At 45.0% G+C, this 22,860-nt stretch overlaps 1 protein-coding gene across 2 annotated transcripts in view; it reads left to right on the forward strand.

Moving 5' to 3' along the window:
- The first annotated feature begins 653 nt into the window (after window positions 1-653).
- Window positions 654-22,860, forward strand: part of EGLN3 (egl-9 family hypoxia inducible factor 3) — a 40,309-nt gene continuing 18,102 nt past the window's right edge. The window contains exon 1 of one of the 2 annotated variants that reach the window (XM_081865259.1): window positions 654-1,333. In XM_081865259.1, the coding sequence (XP_081721385.1) occupies window positions 725-1,333 (609 nt within the window). In that variant the 5' untranslated portion in view covers window positions 654-724. Of the gene's footprint in view, window positions 1,334-2,534; window positions 3,525-22,860 lie in introns of those variants that run through there. The other variant, XM_081865260.1, reaches the window with a different exon arrangement.

Below are 22,860 nucleotides of genomic sequence, written 5' to 3' on the forward strand. Positions count from 1 at the left end.
CACCTTTCTTTTGAGAACCAGTGAGCCAGCCACCTATTTCCACTTAAGCAAAGTCACAGAGAAGAACCTAACAACCACCAAGCACTTCGTCCTTCGTAAGTCCTGCGTTTAAAGTGCACTTTCTGTCCTAACAAACACACGGGGAACGATTCGTTGCAGCAGCAGCAGCGGTGACCCCATTATCTTGATTTCCAGAACGGGACAGGCCAGGACTGGAAAAGCGGAAAAAGTCAGCACCAAGCCCAGGTGAATGAATGGAGCCAGCAGCCGCGGCCCGCGCTTGCGAGCTTCCTTTGTGGCTCCCGCCCCTCGTTCCAAGCCGGAGAGAGGGCACGTAACAATCCCAGATCCCAGTCTCTCCCTGCACGTCCGGCACTGCCCGGGAGCTTTTTCGTGCGCTGCGTTGGATCCCGCGTGTTCCCAGCGCGTGTCCTCGAGGGACGGCTGGATGAGGCGGCGGAGGCGGCGGCGAGAGAGAGAGAGGAAGCCAGGAGGGCGGGAAGGAGGGAGGCGCTGGGCGGGGGCGGAGGCGCCGCTCGCTCCCCGTGGTACGTGTGCACGCTCCCGAGCGGCATGTCCTCGCTTCTCGTATCCGGCGGCGTGTGGCGCGAGCATGGCATTTCCCGCGTGGAGCTCGGGCCCGGCCAGAAGCGGCATGCCGCCGCCGTGGTGAGGCGATGCCGCCCCGCCGGCCGGGAGCGGGACCTGGTCTTGCGCGCAAACCATGGCCTCCTCCGGCGGGGAAGCGGCCCAGCAGCAGCCCCCGGCGGCCGCCCAGCTCCGCGGAGACTCAGTAGAAAGCATGAGGAGAATTTTCATCCGCCACCCGCCCGGGAGCCGCCCGGAGGGGGGCGGAGAGGGGCAGCCTGCCGGGCCGGCCCCAGGCCCCCTCGGAGGCCTCCTGGGCCCCGCTGCGAGCCCGGCGGAGGCCCCGGGCGTCGAGGGCGCTTCGCCCTCCGCCGGCTCTCCGCCTGGCAGCAAAGCTCCTCTCCGGGAGCCCCGCAGAGATGCGCAGAGGCTAGTCTTGCGCTACGTGGTGCCCTGCATGAACGCCTATGGCTTGTGCATAGTCGACCACTTCCTGGGGCACAGGATGGCCGAGAAAATCTTCCAAGAGGTCCTGGCTTTGCACCTGAGTGACAAATTCCAGGACGGCGCCCTGGCGAGCCAGAAGGCGGGCGGCGGCCGAGCCATTCGCGGGGACAAGATTTTGTGGGTTGAGGGCAGTGAGCCGGGCTGTGAAAATATAGGCTACCTCCTGAAAAGAATGGATAAGCTCATCATGTACGCAGATGGCAAGCTGGGGCGCTACAAAATTAGAGGAAGACACAAGGTTAGTAGTTTGCAAGCCCCGACCGAAGTTCACTCCGGGCTCCTCCGGAGTTTCTGATCTCCCTCTCTGCCATTTCATGTACTCTTCCGAGTCTTAACCACGCAATTCCTGGCCGCTCTGCTACCAGCTGCAAACTCGGGCTTGGCATTTGGTCCATCCGCTCAGATCCTAACCCTAGTTCGATCGCTTTGTGAAACAACTTTAAACCGTGTAGCGTTCACAGTCTGGCAGCCCACGTGGGATTTCCTATATCCACGAACTGGAGAGGTAGTAGCGGGTGATTGTGTATGGCGGGGGGTAACCTCACTACGCTTAAAGACACAGTTTCCTTTTTTTTTTTTTTGCTTTTCCCGCCTTCATCAAAAGTTCCCTAGAGTTATTAACCAGGATTTGTGAGCTAGAGTTTCAAGGAGAACAAATTTTCTGAAACACTCGTGCGTGTATATACATATATATATAACCCCGAACATCTTACTTTAACGGCTTTCTCTAACGTTTATACAGTACTGGTAATTTCTGAAACGATAGTTATCTTGGCAGGTTAGGAGAGTGGCATATTTTCCTAGCTTTTAGGAGAAGAGGAATGAATTTAGAATCCAGGTGGTGACAAGTCAGTGAGTGCTTTTTAAACACATCATCTGTAACGAGAGGCTTTTGAAAGCCGGGAACTGGTATTCCGCACGCATGATCTTGTTTTCAAAGCGAATTCCAGCTCTGCAATATGTTTTGTCAGCAGATGATCAGGTGTGAAAAGGGTGGAGGATGTCTTGTAGTGGGAGAGGGAGAGAAAGAAAAGAGGGAGATAAGCACTTGTAACCTCGCTCCCCATCCCTATAGCATTAAGTTGCCAAGAGAAACTCAACTGGCACTTAACGCCCTTATCCCCCCCCCCCCGTTTGTTTACATTGGCTTGTAGTATGTGACCGTAGTAGAAGCGTACATGCTGGGGGAGAATTCCTCAATGGCGGAGACCACACCCACTCCGAGTTGTAGGCGGCGCATGACGAACCATAAGCCGCGCCTCCTCCGGACACGCGGCTTTTCCTCTCCGCCCTCTCCCCCACGCCTTGATTCCAGCCGTGAACCCTACGCGGGTTGGACGCTTCCGGCGAAGCCCCGCCCCGCCTCCCTCTTGATTGGCTGCCCTCACGTTCCACAGGGCTGCGGGTAGGCGCGGGGAGAGATTGTCCCCGGGACGGGGCTCCACCCACGTGGCGCTCGCCGCAGAAGTAGGAACACATTCTGCACGTAGCAGACGTATTAATCAGAGAGGGGCCATCTGCTGCCTCGGTGAAATAAATTGAAAGGAGTTTGCAGGACTCGGCACCAAAAAAAAAAAAAATTAGGGGGAGTGATCACATCAGCAATTGCGGGGTGTTCACACACTGGTCACCCGGCCTTAAAACTGGTAGAAAAGAGCTGCTTCAGCTTCCTTTTCCAGAAACTGCCTCTCTGCCAAGGCGCTGATCCCCCCCCCCCCCCGGTATTGGGTGGAGGTCAGTCCGCGGAAGGCGTGCAGCCACCGTTCACTTCATTAGCCAGCCTTGTGTCGCCCAGGGGCTGGGAGAACCCGAGAAGGTGGCTGCTGACTGCGCTGAAGACAAAAGTACGAGTTTAGCCAAACTTTTGGGCACGCCGGTTTCTCTGACTAGCCGGACACTGATTTGCTCTGCTCGCTTCTCCCAAGAGTTAGGCATCGCTGCTGGCGCGTGTGGCGGATTCAGTGTGTTTAGAATCGCTGATAGAAACCAGGTCTCCTGGCGCGCGCTCCGCCGCTTGGCTTGCGGCTCTTGACTTTCTGCTACAAGGGGCGAAATCAGTCGGGTTCATTAAAATGCCACTGGGACATATCATGAGATTAGACCTAGAGAGAATTGCCTTGGACTACATAGTGCCTTGTTTGCATGACATTGGTTTTTGCTACCTGGACAATTTTTTGGGCGACTTGGTAGGAGACTGTGTCCTGGAACGTGTGAAGCAGATGCATTATAACGGGGAGCTGCAGGATGGCCAGCTAGCCGGCAAGCGCAAAGGCATCTCCAAAAGACACTTGAGGGGCGACCAGATAAAGTGGATCGCAGGCACTGAAGAGGGATGCGAGGCCATCAACTTTCTCTTGTCACTGATAGACAGACTGGTTATGTACTGTGGAAGTAGACTTGGCAAATACTATGTGAAAGAGAGGTCCAAGGTAAGAAATTAAAATGGGGGGAAATAGCTACTAACACTTCTGATGTAATGGGGACTTTTAATTTAGGAGCCATTCTTGAATGTTTGGATTGTAAGGGGGGTTAATATCCTTATTTGCTTTCATACTGATGCTGGGCTTAATCTTTCCACCATAAACTGCAAAACACAGGTAAGCAATACCAGGGATAAGTTTTTATGATCCTCCACCCCAAGTTAAAATCCTAAAAAAGTTTATTGTGAATATGCTCCTTTGGAATCAACTGGATTTACTTACTGGTTTAAGAATTTTTCACTTTTTCAGTGCAGCATGTAAATGGCTATAATTCACACTGGGGGAGCTGATTTGGTTTAAGTGAGATTATAACAGTGTAACTGGCCATCTTGTCTCCTCCTAGAAGTGGAAATGCAGGGTGTTGCATTTGTGAGGAATTTGTTTTTTAAAAAATATTACTAATAAGAATTGCACTATAGCATTGATTATACACCTTTAGAAGTTTCCTAGAACTACATTGGCAATTCAAAATGATTTTGAATGGTGCCAAAAGTTTGTATAAGTCCATTGCCTAATTAGATTATCCTTGCTTTCCTGTCACTTTCCACTAAGCTCCAGGTTGGGTTCTTGTGGTGGTCATATGCTGAGTGCTTGTCAGGCTCCTGAGCAGCTTAGCTTGTCTTTAGAAAGGTAATAAAGTTAATCCCTAATTTATGCACATATGTACCAGCAGAGGACACTGCACAGCTGAGTAAATAAACAAAATCCACAGCAATTAATAAATTAATTTATGCTGAAAAGTGACCGAAGTGTGGGCCCATGCATAAACTCATTTTGGTTTGCATTGATCAAACTGATTGCACAGCTTCAACCTTCTGTTAGCAATCAGTTTCATACAATTTAAGCCTTTGCATGTCAGAAGTAAATCCTATTGAGCTCAGTGGAATTTCAACTTACTCCCTGGTTAGTGGAGTTAGGATTGCAGCTGTGGAATGCGAAACATATCTGGAAGTGACAACAAAAATCCTGATTAATGGCCATGAGAGGACGTTCTGTAACAGTAGTTAGATTGGTTTCCTTCTTCCTTAGTTTCAGACTTCATTGAAATCACCAGATAAATTATTTCATTGCTTTTCCTTCCTTCCCTACCACTCAAGAGGTAAAGAAGTAAAATAATGTCATGCATATGTTCAGTTGAACAAAAGCAGTTTTGACAAAAGCCAGCACATTAGCTAGTTTTTGAAAAGTTGTTCGGGACTTTCTTCCTCACTTCTGTGTTGCTTATTATTCCAGCATCCTTCATGCTAATGAATGAATAGTTTTACTAGAACTCAACTTTAGGTAGTGACTAAGCCTACAGAAGTATATCTGTAACTCTGCTATAGGCTTAATTATTTACGGTGCAATCCTATGCCTGTCAGAAGTAAGTCTCATTGATTCAAATGAGGCGTACTTCCAGGTAAGTGGGTATGGGATTAAAGTCTTTGGATTGTGTGCAACTAACTTTGAATTAGAGTAGACCCAGTGATCCATTGCTTTTAACATCAATGGGTCTACTCTGAGTCAAAGTTGACTACAACCCCATGAATCACAAATAGGACTTGCAACAAAATATTGCAGTGTGGACTGGGTGTATTCAGAGTTCCAGACAACAATGGCCTTTTGCAAGACACTTCATTTGCCCTGGTTTTGTCTTCCCAGTCAGCCAGTGTACTATGGCTACCAAGCATGCTCAGTGAGCTAGTTGGTGGCTTCCCCTCCTCTTACTTTTTTGGGGTGATATTTTACATTTTTGTGTTTCAGCAAACCTTGGGACTCTTCTGAACCTCTTATGTATTGATGCATTTTGGGTACAGTCTAATGAGTTTGCTGTTAGCATATAGAATTCTTAGATTTGCTTATGTTTATCACAGAAGTAGAAGTTAAACTGAGTTAAAAGTGATCAACCATCACTCTGACTGCTAGTAAGCATAGCCACAATCTGTGTACAGTTTTAGCTATCTACGTAAAGCTGTCTTAAGGTGGTGATTGTAAGCATGCTTACTAGGGAATAAATCCCGGCTGAATTAAATAGGACTTGTAAGCAAAGATGCTTAGAACCGTGGAGCACAGGAGATGGAACATCATGGGGGAATGAATATGGAAGAGAAATCATAACACACATTGCACACATTGGGAAGTTACAGACTATATTCATGTTAGAAGCTGATTTAAGCCCCAGTCTTGAAAATAATCTATGGCCACAATGATTCACACACTTACCTGGAGCCAAGTCCCATTGAACTCAGTTGGACCACTTCTGAGAAGATGTGCATAGGATGTCACTGTAAGTTTATTTACTTAATTACTTCTCCAAGGAGCTCATGTTGACACACATGGTCCAAACTCTCCTCGTCTAATCCTTGCCAGATCCATGTGAGGTGGGTTAGGCTGAGAGGCAGTGACTGGCCAAGGTCACCCAGTGAGCTTCATGGCCAAGTGGGAATTTGAACCCTGGACTCTCGGGTCTTAGCCTGACACTTTAACCACTATAACACACAGGCTCTCAGTTTAAGATTGTTGCTTTAGGCTGTAAGCTGATAACATACTTGGTGTAAGTCCCATTGAACTCAAATGAGGAAGGGCTATAGCTGTACCTAGGGGTTGATGAAACCCCTGCAGGGTCACAGACCCGTGTGTGTGTGTGTGTGTGTGTGTGTGTATATATATATATATATATATATATATACATACAATATTCAACTGTCTGGTGTTTGAGTCCTACCACACTACCTGGAGTGGGATGCGGGTGGTGCTGTGGATTAAACCACAGAGCCTAGGACTTGCTGATCAGAAGGATGGCGGTTCAAATCCCCACGACGGGGTGAGTTTCTGTTGCTCGGTCCCTGCTCCTGCCAACCTAGCAGTTCGAAAGCATGTCAAATGCTGGCCACATGACCTGGAAGCTGTACGCCGCCTCCCTCAGCCAATAAAGCAAGATGAGCACCGCAACCCCAGAGTCAGCCATGACTGGACTTAATGGTCAGGGGTCCCTTTACCTTTACACCACCTGGAGTGCCCCTGCCCAGCTCAGCACCTCTTTTTCCTGCAGAAGAAATCTGCCAGGATCTCCAGCATAAAAAGCTGCTGCTGCAGAAGGGACAGAATAATGCTAGAATAAGGCTCTTTGTTGCCTTTCTGAATTTTTCTCACGTCAACTTGGTTTATAAAGTCTGGACTGACTGCTTCTGTATAGGGAGCAGTGCAAGCCTAGTCTGAAGTATGTCCTGCTTGGAATATAGGAAGTGGCCTTATACCTCGGCCCATCTAGCTCACTATTATTTGACTAACAACAGCTCTCAAAGATTTCAAGCAGGAGTCTCCCCCAGCACTACCTGAAGATGCAGACGTATGCATTAGTTTTCAGTAAGGTTGATGTCAACTTTCCCAGTTGCATTATGCGTCCGCGTTTTGCATGTCACACAGAGTCTTAGTAGTAGTAGAAGTGAAGAGGAAATCCCAGTCCGGTTGAAGGAAGTCCTCTTGGCTGCTTGAAATCATGACAAATCAAAGTGAGGTATTTATATAAAACTAGGACTAGCAACTAATCCTTATGGTAAATGTCTGCTACTCCCAAGTGTTCAGGCCAAAGAAATATTTACATGCCGGCATCATTTCAGTCAGCAATTACATATGAAAGGCAGACAGTTTGAAACATTGTGCTGCTAAAAGTAAACACTACTGTAGTTCAGGGCTGCAGCCTAAAATGCGCAGTACCTCACAAGGTGGTACAGTGGTGCCTCACAAGACGAAAAGAATCCGTTCCGCGATTCTCTTCGTCTAGCGGTTTTTTCGTCTTGCGAAGCAAGCCCATTGACAGCTTAGCGGATTAGCGCTATTAGCGGCTTAGCGGATAAGCAGATAAGCAGCTTAGCGGCTTAGAAAAAGGGGGGGAGGGGGGAAAAATTCGCAAGACATTTTCGTCTTGCGAAGCAAGCCCATAGGAAATTTGTTTTGTGAAGCACCTCCAAAACGGAAAACCCTTTCATCTAGCGGGTTTTTCGTCTTGCGAGGCATTCGTCTTGCGGGGCACCACTGTAATTTCCACAAGCAGACTATCTAAAGTAGAATTTAACATGAGTGTGAATGTTTAATCTCCTGTTCTCACCAGTGACACAGTGGTCCTGCCTTCCAATGTGTGCTCCATGCTATCTATATCACAGTTAGGTTTACCTTCCCACCCCCTCCCCGGCACTACCATGCAATTTGTCATTGTTACTTTGAACTTTCAGAAACTCTGGACAATAATCCAAACCAGCCTTGGGTACTCCTCCCTGTCTCTCCCCTTTCCTTCTCATGCTCTCATTCTCTATTTATTTATTTATTTATTTATTTATTTATTTTCTATGCCACTCTTCATCCAGGTAACACTGGGCAGTTTACAATATAAAAACACAAAAATACATAGCATAGTAACAAAAAACAGTAACGCGCGCGCACACACACACACACACACACACACACACGTTTAAAGGGTCATAGATGGTTTAATTCAGGCATAGGCAAACGGGGCCCTCCAGATATTTTTGGGACTACAATTCCCATCATCCCAAGCTAACAGGACCAGTCATCAGGGATGATGGGAATTGTAGTCTCAAAACATCTGGAGGGCTGAGTTTGCCTATGCCTGGTTTAATTTAATATGAAGAAGGGCTTCAGATGATAATTGCAGGTTCTGGGTCAGTTCATATCGGTTACTCTAACCATAGTTTGCCATGATATTCATATTGGAGAAATGATGGTTTATGTATTGTTTTATTTATCTATGACATTTAGAGTCTAATCTTTGCCAAATGGCCGCAGGGTGAAAATATATAACATCATTAAAACACAATACAACAATAAAAAATCCACAGCTACTGCAAAAGTCTTTGGTTGTTATCAGAGTATCAGTAGTATTGGTGTTGATGCTAAGCACCAAACTATGATTTGAAGTCATGGTTTGAAGCAGGTTTGCAAACCATGGTTTGTTGGTTGATGCCATAGCTAAACATACTCGCCATAGTTCATTGGTGGAGCATCTGCTATGCATGCAGAAGGTCCCAGGTTATGTCTCTGGTTAAAGGTTTTCAGGTTGCAGGGCTGGGGAAGATCCCAAAGAGCTGCTGCTACGCAAAGTAAACAATATTGAGCTCGATGAGCCAGTGCTCTGAATCAGTACATGTCGCTTTTATGTGTTATGTGTCCATTATCCCATCATTACCATCAATTTCCGTGGAGCTGCTTTGGAAAACTTATTGGTTGATTCATAGTGGTTTATGTTCATGTCCACAAGTGTGTCTAAGGCTTGACCTGATAAGAAAACAATCTTATTCAAGACTGTATCATTGTTGAGTATTGGGAGCTTAGCTTGGTGAGCTATATATGTGCCTTTTCTAATTCCCAAGGCTTACTAACCCATTTTATAAACCTTTGCATTGCTCTTTTGGCATATTACAGCAGGAAAAACCTCATTGCACCTGTGATACTGCAACGGTCTTTGACACTGTTACAGAGTCGTCGTCAACAGGCTCATCACAGCTATCTGCCAAACACCCATTCCCACCACCCTTCTGAGTAATACCCCTCCCCACCTTCTCACTATATAGAAGGGTCTGGTGACTTCTGTTTCAGTGTATCTGAAGAAGTGTGCATGCACACGAAAGCTCATACCAAGAACTAACTTAGTTGGTCTTTAAGGTGATACTGGAAGGAATTTTTTTATTTTGTTTGGTCTTTGACACTGTACTGTGCAGCTGTTGCAGTACCCCAGCACATGTGTGTGTAGGTGCAGAGGTTGTCTCCAGTGATGTTTCTCCATTGACAGAAGGCACTTTGATCCAGCAGAGGCTTCCCTCAGCTGCAGGAGGAGGCTGGTGATTTTCTCAAATTCCCCTAATCGCTGCCTGTGTTCCAAAAACATGGGATGCTTCAGAACAGCATGGAAGGTGGTGCTAGGGATTGTAGGGGAGCAGGGAATCGGCAAAAGTCATCTCCTTCTCTGTTCCACAGACGGAAGTCTTCACTGGTGTGAGGGGCAACCTTGGAAATAGGCACTTAAGCACTTGTTTATTGCAAGTTTTTTTTGTACTGCCTTTCACTATAAACATCCAAAGCATAGCAAGTCCTAGAGCTAAATGATCAGTGCATATTTCTGTGGACATAAATATATTTTGTCCAAAATCCGAGGTCAAAGCTTTCTGTAAATGGAAAGCACTTCCACCAAAATGAGATAATGATATAAAAAGGTAGAAAGTTTCCACCCCAGAGAATATTGAGCAGCAGTTTGTCTTAGTGCAAAAAAGCCACAGATTTTTACTCAAAAACAGAGTGAGTTTGTTGGCACAGAGTGTGTAAGAAAAAAAGGGGGGGCTGGCATGACTAAAAAGCAGGGTGTAAACTGTTACATTGATTTAATCACTTTGTATGTATTGTGCTCATTTTTAATCTAGGTATTTTTTCCTTAGGTCAGAATTGTTAAGTTGTTGTTCATGTGACTTTACAATTTTTGTATACATTTTTAATCTGTTTATTTCTATCATTTCATTCCCTGCTTGGGGATTGAACATATCCATTGAAGAGCAGGCTATGAATGCTGTCCAGTAAATAAATAAAGGTGATTGTCTCAAACAAGCAATCCTTCAATGCATATCTGATGGGGTACTGGCTGCTTCAGATGCCCTGCCGAACATTTGAATGAATTCTCAAGCGACATCTGTGTTACAAAGGCCTGCTTTGTTGGCAGTGCAGATGGACTTGAGGTGAGCATGATGCACACATTCTTGTTCAGATCTGTATCGGCATGTACCTGAAATGACTCTGGCATGTGAGAAACAACTAATGCAGCATTAAGTCCTGAAAGATCCCATAGCCTCTTTGTGGTAGTCTACTTCTAGTACTCCTCTTAATATTGTCTTGAAATGGTTCCTCTGCTGTCAGGGTACAGGAAAAGTAATGAATATGCACAGGGCTGGATCTGAGAAACCTGGCTACCTAGCATGGCGTGATGAAGCAGCACAGCCTCTGCACAGCTAAGGTGGAAGATTGGAGGGGAGGCAAAACCTTGCTCCATACTATACTGCAGTAATTTTGTCTGCCTGCACTTTCAGCTGGTAGAGTAGGAAGGTCCACAGTGGAGAAGTGATGCTGGCCTCAAACCATGGAGGTGATTTAATTTAGTCAGAGGAGGATCTGCCCCATCACATTGTGGGTTTAGACTGCTGTTAGTTGCACTTGGGTCCCATTGAAATCAGTGAGACTTCACTTGCACATGACTAACTTTTCACGTTTGATGGTATCTAAGTGCAACTAAAGTGCATCTAAAGCTATGGTTTTCCCAGTAGTGATGTATGGAAGTGATGTATGGAAGAGAGCTGGACCATAAAGAGGGCTGATCGCCAAAGAATTGATGCTTTTGAATTATGGTGCTGGGGGAGACTCTTGAGAGTCCCATGGATTGCAAGAAAATCAAACCTATCCATTCTTAAGGAAATCAGCCCTGAGTGCTCACTGGAAGGACAGATCCTGAAGCTGAAGCTCCAATACTTTGGCCACCTCATGAGAAGAGAAGACTCTCTGGAAAAGACCCTGATGTTGGGAAAGATTGAGGGCACAAGGAGAAGGGGACGACAGAAAACGAGATGGTTGGACAGTGTTCTCGAAGCTACCAGCATGAGTTTGACCAAACTGCGGGAGGCAGTGGAAGACAGGAGTGCCTGGCGTTCTCTGGTCCATGGGGTCACGAAGAGTCGGACACGACTAAATGACTAAACAACAACAAGTGCGACTAGCTTAGCCTGGTTCCAATACATAATGACTCTGTCTCACTGTTGCAGCTGTATTTATCTCAGTTAAGGAAGTCAGGAACGACTATTACTATACATGAAGTCACATAAAAAACATGAGTTCCAGAAGTGCAAACTTATTCCTGTTCTGGGCCTGAAGCATAAGAAGCAGCATGATTTATTACTGGGTTGTTGAAGAGCACCGCCTTTGGAACTATAATTGTTTATTATAGGTTACAAAGGATTTTGATGATACTTGCATAGCAGCATGCTTTGCAATTAGTTTACAATGGAACATCTGATGAAGACTGCCATCCTGGAGAAATATGCATAATTTGTCTTTCTTTTTTTCTAATGAAATGCACATGTTTTGGCATAATGGCCGGGCTCAAATCTGTTCTCCTGGCTAACTGTCAGCATGCCCAGTGTTCATCAGACTGAGTCGAGAGCCACTGGAATTGTAAATACAACAGACAAGTCATTTTATGATATCGGACAGAGGAATTGAGCTTTGGCAGAGATCCTGGAGCAGTTGCCATAGCTGTGTCTCAGAGCTGGTCTTTAGATCTATGTTTATCAAGCAAGATTAGTTAGCCTGGTTGATTATATACAGGAATAGGGTTTTTGTCGTCTTCTTCTCCTTCTCCTTCTTCTTCTCCAAATATTTGAGGCATTAAAACTCTCTAAAATTTGACACACCTTTATTTTTCCTCACTCCAACTGCATTCTCAGTTCTTTTATGCAACAGCACTCCTTTTATATGACTATATTCCACATACAGCTTTCCAAAGTAGGTCTTGGGTTTCTATAAGGTGATTTAGAAGGCAGGGCTGGCCTTCTCAGGGGCAGATGCTGAGGAGAGGTGCTGGAGGACTGGGTTGTGTGTGCCACAGGAACTGCCTTTCCCCCTAAGCTAGCCTGTTGCCTTCAGGTGTGGTGGAGGATGCTGTCCCATTGCCAATGTTGGAATAAGATTCTGCTGGTCCCATTGGTTTCTATATGTAGAATGTGGGAGGAAGGCGCCTTTGGGAAGCAAAATGCCATTAGCCAGTTTTGAAAGACTGTTTGATTTGGATACAGGAGACATATATTCAAAATTTTGAACTGCTATGAAGCTGTGTTCAGCACAATGCCAGTATGCATGGTATTTAATGTACATTGCATAAGCAGGTTTCCTGCTCCATAGGCTGCACAGATTAAAAGAAAATGGGAAGAGAAGGCAGGACAGTGAGAATAGCTCAGTTGGTAGAGCATAGACTCTTAATCTCAGGGCTGTGGGTCCTTCATTGCAGGGGGTTGGGCTAGATGACCCTCATGGTCCCTTCGAATTCTACAATTCTATGATTCTAAGGGTAGCAGGAAAATACGTGCAAATCCACTTCGATGTACCCAGACTTGATTTCTGTAGGAGGCAAGGACTAAAAGGACTAAGCCACAGGTGTCACAGAAAAGACAAGTTTTGAAGAGAAAGAGTGAGGTTGATTCTAAACCAGGCTTCCTCAACCTCGGCCCTCCAGATGTTTTGAGACTACAATTCCCATCATCTCTGACCACTTGTCCTGCTAGCTAGGGATCATGGGAGTTGTAGGCCAAAAACATCTGGAGGGCCAAGGTTGAGGAAGCCTGTTCTATATTCATGACCTAGGAGTGAATTTCCATCATAAGAATGAGTCTTGGATAAATGTGCTCCTCTCAGCTTGGCCTTTCTCACAGGTTATTGTGGAAGATGTATTCAGTTATAATTGTACAAGGATCTGTACATTTGCAATAGAAACGATGAATGGATATAATCCACATACGTTGTCTGTATACTAATTTTAAGGATAATTTGTTCTCTTTAGATTTTGTTCCATGGGCACAGAACTACTTGGAGGGCACACAGTGAAGTTGTTGTTGTTTATTGAATTTAGTTAGTATCTGAACAATCAGATTTGGTTAATGAAGAATGTCGTTCCAGAAACATTTGTGTGAACCATGATAGTACATGAGCCTGTCACCCACTTAATGTGAATGAATGAGGGCAGTGGTGTAGAAGAATCCATTTGCCCAAATATAACCATCTAATTTCGGGGTGTGGTGTCCCCAACTTGCTCCATGCCCACCAGAATGTTCCTTGAGGATAACTAAGTCACCAAGAGTCAGACACGACTAAACAACTAAACAACAAGAACAACAAGTCACCAATTGTCCCAGCATTCTTGGTACCTACTCCCACCAAACCATGCTTGGACCTTTTATTACCATTCCATCTTATTCTACTCAAAAACATATGGCTCTCCTTCCACTCTGATCTAGGATATGGAGCAGTTTAAACATACTCACTGCTCTTTCTTTCTGTTCCTATTGGGTCCAAGCTATAGGTTGCCTAAGTTGCTTCAGCTGAAGCATGAAGTCACTGGACTATTTCTATCTGCTTCACTGCTTTGTTTTAAAATCAGGTTGCTAATCAGGTCCCCTAATCAGTCACATTGTCATTGACGTTGCCAATTCTTCTTTTCTGCTTCCTGTAGAAAGGTATTGTGTAAATTGCTTAAACTGTATGTGACCTTTTCCTGTGAACTAAACAGAGAATATGCCTTTTGCTCCTAGTCATCATAGACTCCTGAATACTTGCAGGAACTGAATTTTCATATGTCCAGGAGAACTTCATTATGAAAATATAATGACAGTATGTTTCAAAATCCACAAGGAAATACAAATGCAAGGGGGTAGATTTGCAGGGCAGAATTTTCAGGGTGAGTGCATCTGCATTTCTTCCTTCACTCCCTTTCCCCAAGCCATTGCCTTAGCCACGGTCTTGGTAGTCTTGTTTCTAGTTTTGGAGCTCAGCTGGTGGGGGGCTAGTTCTTCCAAGATCTGTGTTTGATACACCGCACAGCCCTTCCCAACAGTCATTGGCGGAAGGAGGTTGAGGACTCTCATTCACTGGAGGTTTTTAAGCAGAGGTTGGATGGCCAACTGTCTTGGATGCTTTAGTTGAGATTCCTGCATTGCAGGGGGTTGGACTAGATGATGGTTTGGGTCCCTTCCAACTCTACAATTCTATGAAGGGCTATCAAGTACCGTATTTTTCGCCCTAAAGGATGCACTTTTCCCCCTCCAAAAATGAAGGGGAAATGTGGGTGTGTCCTATGGGGCGAATACAGGCTTTCGCTGAAGCCTGGAGAGCGAGAGGCTCTCGCTCTCCAGGATTCAGGAAGCTCTGCGCAACCCTCTGGAGCCCAGCGCGAAGCAGCGCAAGCCTCCGGAGGGTCATGGAGAGCTGCCTGCCCTCCCGGGGTCTGCGCAGCTCTGCGCGACCCTCTGGAGCCCGGCGCCAAGCTGCGCCGGGCTCCGGAGGGTTGCACAGAGCTGCCTGCATTAGGAAGCCTCAGCACGCCCGGGCTTTGCACAGCTGTCCGCAATCCTGGGGAGACCAGCGTGGCTCCCTAGGCTTGCGGATAGCAGGCTCTGCTGGGGTCGGGGGAAGCTCGGGCTTCCCCCGCGCCAGCCCCGTGCCTGGGGGGGAAATAATTTTTTTTCTTTATTTCCCCCCCCAAAAAACTAGGTGCGTCCTATAGGGCAGTGCGTCCTATAGGGTGAAAAATACGGTATTTATTTTCATGCAAACTGTCCCAGGTATTCAGCCTTGGCAACTCCAGACAGACCTGGGAGAAGTTCATTGTCTGAAACCTTGGACAGTTTCCGAGTGTACAGAGTAGCACAACTTACATGTTAGTAGAATATGATTGTCATGCACTTTTACCCTCAACCATGACATTGCTCCTATCTGTGTCACGCACTGTGTCTGTAAAGAAACCCTGATGTGTGTGAGCTGCTTCTTCACAACCAGGTGCTCTGATCATGTGGAGCCCCCTACTCCTAGGGAGCTCATATTTTGGTTTTTGGTTGTTGCAGGAAGCAGGGCTGATGTCAGGGGTGTGGCTAAAATGTGGCTCTGCTCCAAGTCAACATGCCATTGAAATCCACACAAGCAATGATTGGATAGGTCTAATATTGCTCTAGGTGGACTAGTGGCCTGATTTGGTATAAGGCAACTCCCTATCCCTGTGTTCCAAAACCAGTATAATTTGCTTATGTGTTTTAATTCAATTATTTTCACCCCCAGAAATGTGTGGTTTTTTAAAAAAATGAATAATGCATTAAAAATGTCCCTAATGAATGGAAAGGCACGGATGTTCATTACACTGATTGATGCAGGCAAGTGCGTTTGCTGAAAGGCAAACCTGTTTGTTTGCAGAAGGAATTCCAGGTGTCTAATTGAGTTAACAATTTACTTTGGTATCTTTATTTCCTTCTAGAATCAGCTGCTTCAGTAAATGTCATTCTTCAAAAGCTCATGGGCAAGAGGGAATGAAAACGCCGGTCTTGCTAGGGGCTCCAGTTTATGCATAGATCTTCCATCTTGGGTCAGACAGAAAATTAATCGTATGTTAGCAGGAAGTTAAATTAATGAATAGTTCTGCTATTATAGGTTCTGATTTTGCAGTCTGTGTTAAAAGTATGGATGCTGTTGGCAGCTTGAATGGAAAGCTGTGCCAACCCTGCTTTCATTGCTTTGCATTGGTGTTCCTGTGCCTATTGCCTGTATTTTGCTTCCTAAGCTCTCTGTCCCTGATCAGCAACCCACAGCCACTTCTTGTCCTGGAACCCCTGCAGAGAACACCCACTCCCTGTCTGAGACCCTGGAGAGCTACTGCCAGTCAGTGTCAGCAGTACAGTGGTACCTTGGTTCTCAAACTTAAACCGTTCCGGAATTCCTTTGCAAAACCAAAATGTTCCAAAACCAAGGCGCGCTTTCCCATAGAAAGTAATGCAAAATGGATTAATCCGTTCCAGACTTTTAAAAACAACCCCTAAAACAGTAATTCAACATGAAATCTTCTATCTAACAAGACCATTGATCCATAAAATGAAAGCAATAATTAATGTACTGCAGTCACACAATAATCAATCAGTCAGTCATTGCCTGAACTGGGTTCCACACAGTCACAAAAACAAAAGAGACACAAAAACGCAAAATAAATAGCAAAACCAGACAGACCTCATCGTAACAATCAAAATGGAAGTTTGGAACTCAAAACGGAAGCGTAGCACTCAAAATGGAACACATTCGGCTTCTGCAAAAAGTTCGCAAACCGGAACACTTACTTCCGGGTTCCAAGTTGTTTGAGTACCAAGGTGCTTGAGAACCAAGGTACCACTGTACTGAACTAAATGGACTAATGGCCTGACTTAGCTTCCTATGACACCCTTTTTTTTGGCAACAAAAATAATTCTTTAGTTTCGTTAATTAAAATTAGATATTATACAAACTAGTAGTGAACATGCATGCATTGTAGTTTGCATAAGTGGATGTAGGCACACCCTTAGCTCACTGACTTTGATCCAGAGAAATGCTCTATTTGGTTCCCCATTACTTTTGCCTTTGTTTTTCAAACAGTGATATCTTATGGGCAGTGCTGCTGCTGCTGCTGCTGCTGCTGCTGCTGCTGTTTGGAAAACAAAATCTGCACCCCCTTCCCATTTGGGCCAACTCTTCTTCTTGCTCTCACGGACGTGCTGGAACACAAGCGTTATTTCGTAACAGGTTTCGTTGAAACTGCTGCGACTTCCTCCCATGTAAATGGGACTTAATTCCACTTAATACGTGCTGGATCAAGGTCTGGTGCAAGCACTCATTTGTAGCAACGAAAGCAATTTTTTGGCTATAAAAACCGATTACTGCCAGCTAATATTTTCATCAAAATAATCGCTTCGCTGATTGCAGTGTTTAGTTATGACTGTGTGCTTGGCGGCATTCGACTTAAGACTAGAGTCTGCTTTATTGCCTGAGATACATATAGGTAATGCTGCTAATTGTATTTACAATAGCGCCCGGGATGTAGTATAGATGAGGGATAGCATTGTACGAAGCACTTCACAAAGAGATTGGGAGATAGATAGGCAAGCCGGCATGCTTTGTGCTCACGGTCTGATTCTGTGAGCATTTAAACAATTGTCAGACACTTAAGTATGAAGCAAGGCCTTGATGTGATAAGCTCTACCTCGCCTGGGGGGGAACTTCTGCTTGTTGAGACCTTGGCTGATAGCATAGCTTCTTGAAAGTTCCCCTAGGCCTTCAGGGGACTCTCCTGTGAAGTGTGGGCTTACGTGGCCCATGGAAACAAAAGGTGAATGTCGTAAGTAGGAGCTTCATTCCTTCTTACCCACATAGTGTAGTCTAGTCCATTTTGAAGGTTCAGTTTGCTTGGGAGGATGAGGCATATTAGTCCTTTTGGTGCCATCGTGAAAACCCACCCCCAGTTTACAGGCCAAGAAGCAATGGTTCAGAAGAAGCATCAGTGAGCACAGAGTGTGCTGTTCTAAAGCAGACTTAGTGCAGGCTCCAGAGTTCAGTGAGCTATAATAACTGCTGGCAGTTTCTACCGTGCTTCTTGTACCAGCACCCAACCAGCACTATTTCAGAGCAATTGGCTTCTTTAAAAGAGGATTAGACAAAAGGATAAGGCTATTAATGGCTGCTAGACACAATGTTCAGCTTCCATTGTCAGAAGCAGGATGCTTCTTCTGAATGGTAGTTCCTGGGAATCACAAGTGCGGAGAGCACTGTTGCAGGCAGCGTTCAAAATTCACCAGGTGCCAGGCACATTTTGCACTTGGCTGCTGGCCACTTGTGACCAAGTGAAGATGCCCAGACACCAAGGATGATGCCATATGGAGGTGCGTGCCTGGGGATCCTTGGATCTTGACTGTTTTCACACACTAGCAACACCTCCTGTATAATTATATCTGCACAATCAGAATGAATTTCAGGAGCCCCAAAGTCTTATTGAAGAATGCATACAACTTTCAAGCCACCAGGCTCAAGAATGGCAACTAGGCATTCCGTTTTGGCAATTGTAACCCTGGTTGGCTGTTGCGAGAACAGGATACTGGAGTTAATGGGCCATTGGCCTGATTCAGCAGGCTCTTATGGTGTTTCTTCAGACTTATCCCCCTTTGCATCCCATATCACGGGTCAGTCAAGCTGGCCTTGGGCACTCATTTAAATTGCCACAGTTCCATTTTCTTCCGAACTCAAAGGGGAGAATGGGAGCCTTTTCCACTGGAGTCACCTTGTAATATTAGGAATGTGTGGGAGAGATGTTCTCTCCACCCAAAAGAAGAGCTGCTGGATAAGGCCACTGGCCCCTCTGGTCTAGCATTCTGTGGGGAGTCTTGTGGATGCTTTGCTTGACTGCTGCTTGTTCTAATGTGGTATCTCTCTTTTTAACCTGAGGTATGGCCTGTTCTCAAGTGCACATGTAACGTGAGCACATAAAACATAGTCGTCTTTGCTGTCAGATGGTGGCAGCATCTCTCCAGGGTCACTGTCCAAAGGACAAAATGTGTGTGTGTGTGTGTGTGTGTGTGTGTGTGTGTGTGTGTGTGTCCATTGGCAGGGGGAAACTATGTTCCTTCTTGGGTTGAGAGATTAATCCTCTTGCTTTCTTCGTGTAGCAGTTTCCGACATGATCGATGAACTAGGAAATAATCAGGATTCCTCCATGGTAGGTTATACATCTTAAGACATTTATTTCCCATTGATTACACAGGTAACACCAATGTGCCATTGATATAAATCTCATTGCATTAGCAACAGACTTGACCCCCTATCTAGTCTAGAGCTGGATTTTATAGCATGGCTCGAACGCAATCACTTTTCAAGTGAGGTAGGAGAGGTTTATTATTAACAACAAGCAATATGCCCGTCATTATGACGTGTAAAAAGGTCTTGTTTAGTTCACAGAGGTGACTTTCACCCATTTGCATTGTTTTCCCCCTTTATAGGGGAGAAAGTAAAGGGGTGCCCTTGAGAATGATCCCAAGCCTGCTTCTAACTGCATGGCCACAAACATACCTTTATCCTAGGTTCTGTTTTGTGGTCACACTAGACTCTATAATAAGCCTCATAATCAGAGACCAGTATCACACTCTAGAGACTAGACAGTAATGCTTGGGCTCTTGATAGTCCTCTGTTAACCTAACCTACCTCACAGGGTTGGTGTAAGATAAAATGGATTGGGGGGGGGACCATGTATTCCTCCTTAATTTCCTTGAAGGTGGGATATAAATGTAATTGATGATGATGATAGGTGGCTGGTAGATCATTTTTGTTCTTTCTAACATTCATGGAGCTGCAGAAATGTGCAGTGTGTGTCATACAGAGATCAGATGTTATTTGGGTCCTTCCCATGTAAAGATATAACTGGTAAAGTAAATCCCATTGAAATCAGTATGATGTATTTTCAAAAGAGGCTGATGGGTTGGACCTTAAGAACATGGATGGAAAAAAGGCAAATAATGATGTCGGGGCTGGAATATGAGGGCTGTGGAACCTGTGGTCTTTCAGGTAATTTTAGACACACCCCAACTGTCATCAGCTCCAGCAAGGGATGGTGGGAGGCAGTCCAACAATGCCTGGAAGGCTGCAGGTTCCCTATTTTTGACTGTTTGGAAGACTAGCAAGAATGACGATGTGGTGGCAGAAAGTACTAGTGGACCAATATACGACTCTCAAAAACCAGATGGGTTTTTGTGGAAGAAACTGAATTTTAAGGAAAAAAAACTTTTAAGGAAAGTGAGTTAGAGTTGATTAATGTTTGTTTATGTAAACTCATGTACTTTTCATACCTAAGCTTAGAAAGAAAAAAAGCACACATCACCTCAATTGTGCCCATTGCCTGTACAATGAAACAGTTCGATTACTTTACGCAGAGAAGGGAGGCCCAATCCTTTCCCAGCAGCTTCTTCTGTGGTTAATTATAAGTGTGGCCATTCTCAATTGCACAGGTACATACGTTTTGCCATTTAAAGCTCAGAAACTTGGATCCACCTTTAAAAATAAAATACAAATTAACTGTTAGCCATGTGCATCATGCAATTGTTGGATGGAGCATTTTCCTAGAATAATTGCGGAGGCTGTGCAAATATGAACTTCTGTAGTTTCTTGTGTGCACTTTACTATGTGCAGAATTTGGTGTCGGATTTTGGTATGTTCAGTAATCTTGGCCTATGGCTAATGTACTGTTTCAGGTATCATCCAATCTTGATTTGCTTTTGAACTCTTGCCACTAGCTTGTTGAAAAATCGCTTACTTTCCCTGGGTTTTCACCTCTGAAGTGATTAATGATAATCAATCACAAGAAGCCCTTGGGAATTACTTTGTACTTATTTTGCTTCCTGAATCTGAATATTTCAAAGTCGAGCAATTGGATTGTCATTTTGTTCTTGCGGGTTTGTTTTTTCCCTTTGCATTTTTGTATTTTTCCCCTCCGAGTTTCTGCTTTGCTGAATTAAGACTCTGTGCATGTTCCATGATCCTACACATCTGGAGAGTGATTGGCATGGGGTCAACAGAGACCTCCTTTCTTCTCTCTCTTCCTCACCTGGCTGTTAACTCTGTGCCCTGAGCCTTCTAGTGATTCACTTCCATGGCATCCACAGGTGAATCAGGCATGACTTCATTTCTTAAAACAAAACATAAGAAATCTTTGATAATTTGTATTAACTGGGGAATATTCAGTAACAAAAAAATTGCCATCATTTAGGCACTTTCAGACCAATTGTTTCCACCCACCCCATATATTAATCTGTACTGTTACCTGCGAGCATCTGTCTCATGGAGAACTACCTGGTGGAGTTCTCCTATGGAAAATGACCTAATGGAAGATACTCTAGTGATGTTTCAATGACATCAGGACATGGGGCCCCTTCCAGGCCTGCAGTTCTACTCAGAAGCAGATTGAAGCATGGAAATCTGCTTGCAATGGCTATCCCCTTCCTCCTAAGTAGAAATGCTGCCAGGGAATGGACCAGACATCACAAAGCATCTTCTTCCTCCTCCTTCTCCTGGGTGCATCTGCTGGTGGGAATGGACCCAGCTACAGTCCGCCAGTGGAGCTATACCTCTGACCTACCAGCAGATCCACCTGCAAGGAAGCACTGTTGCTATAGTATCCCCAGGTAGGGCTGGGAGACAGTCCTGTCTGGCTATAGCAGCAGCTCTCCAGGATTCCAGCATAGGCTACACTGATGAGCTATTGATCTGACACAGTATAAGGCAGATTCTTAGGTTCCTGTGACTGGAGCTGCAAATGAAATAATTGGCTGGGACCCTCCCCAGGGTAGCACTTAAACGCAAACAATTCCTGTGCTGGTTTTTGTTTGTTTGTTTGTTTCGCATTTGTGGATTGCATACATTCAAAGAGTTGCAGGAAAGCTTATAGGATCAAAGGGAGACAGGGCATACTTACCCTTTTTAAAACCAGACTGAAAATCTCTGATGCTTTAGTTTCAATTTGGTGATATTGCTGATAAAACACACTTTTCGTACTTCTTACGGACATATAGCACCATCTTCTATGTGCCTTACACTTTACAAAAAACAGGCAGGACAGGTCCTTGTCAAGTGGGACTTTTATCAATTAATTACTGTATTAATGTTACTAGAACCAGATCAGGGCCAGTGGTTTTTAAACATAGAACCTCACGTTGCCATCTCTAGGTATGCATATTTACTTTAAATGGCACCTCAGAAGGCATTAATTAATTGATACATCAGCTGTGCCAGTATTCTGTTGGGTGATTAATAAAACAGAATTATAAAGTTCTAAATGCTTGCAGGGACTGCTGAAAAATTCAGCAACCACACATTTCCCTGCTGCTGTATAGATATAACTTACACATATATAGATATACTTAAAATAACCTGAAGCAGATTCCTTTTAAGGTTATGACTCTATTCCGTGTTGAAACAGGGAGAAGATCACATACCTTTTAAGCATTCTTATACCACCTTAACAGCCACGGCTTCCCTCAAAGAATTCTGGGCAGCATAATTTTGTAAGGGTGCTGAGAGTTGTTAAGAGATGCCCTCACAGAGCTACTGTTCCCAGCACCCTTAAACTACAGCTCCCAGGAAGCCATGACTGTGGGTGATATAAGAATGCCTTTTAGATGTTTGGTGAGGATATGACTCTTGGAAGTGAGGAATTGGCAAACAGTCCTTAGAGAAACACCAACCCCCACTTAAATAGACTGCTTCCTGGTACAGTGGTACCTCAGGTTACAGACACTTCAGGTTACAGACTCTGCTAACCCAGAAGTAGTACCTCGGGTTAAGAACTTTGCTTCGGGATGAGAACAGAAATTGCGCCGTGGCGGTGCGGCGGCCGCAGGAGACCCCCATTAGCTAAAGTGGCACTTCAGGTTAAGAATGGACCTCCGGAATGAATTAAGTTCTTAACCCAAGGTACAACCGTATTAGGGAAGGCCCGACACAAGTTTTCCTTATACAGTGAATATTCTTTCCAAACCCATAAAGCACTGCAAACAAGGCATAATGCACTAAGGTGTCTTCAGAGCAGATGACTCAGGCAAGTGAATGCACTGCAACTCAGAAGGCCATCATTCTGGGGTCGCTAGTTGATCTTGTTGGCTCAGGGGCAGAATAGAAGCACTATTCATGCAAGACACCATTCTCTCAACCTCAACCACCC

Source organism: Podarcis erhardii (genome assembly GCF_964252035.2).
Source record: "Podarcis erhardii genome assembly, chromosome: 1".
Classification (NCBI taxonomy): Eukaryota; Metazoa; Chordata; class Lepidosauria; order Squamata; family Lacertidae; genus Podarcis; species Podarcis erhardii.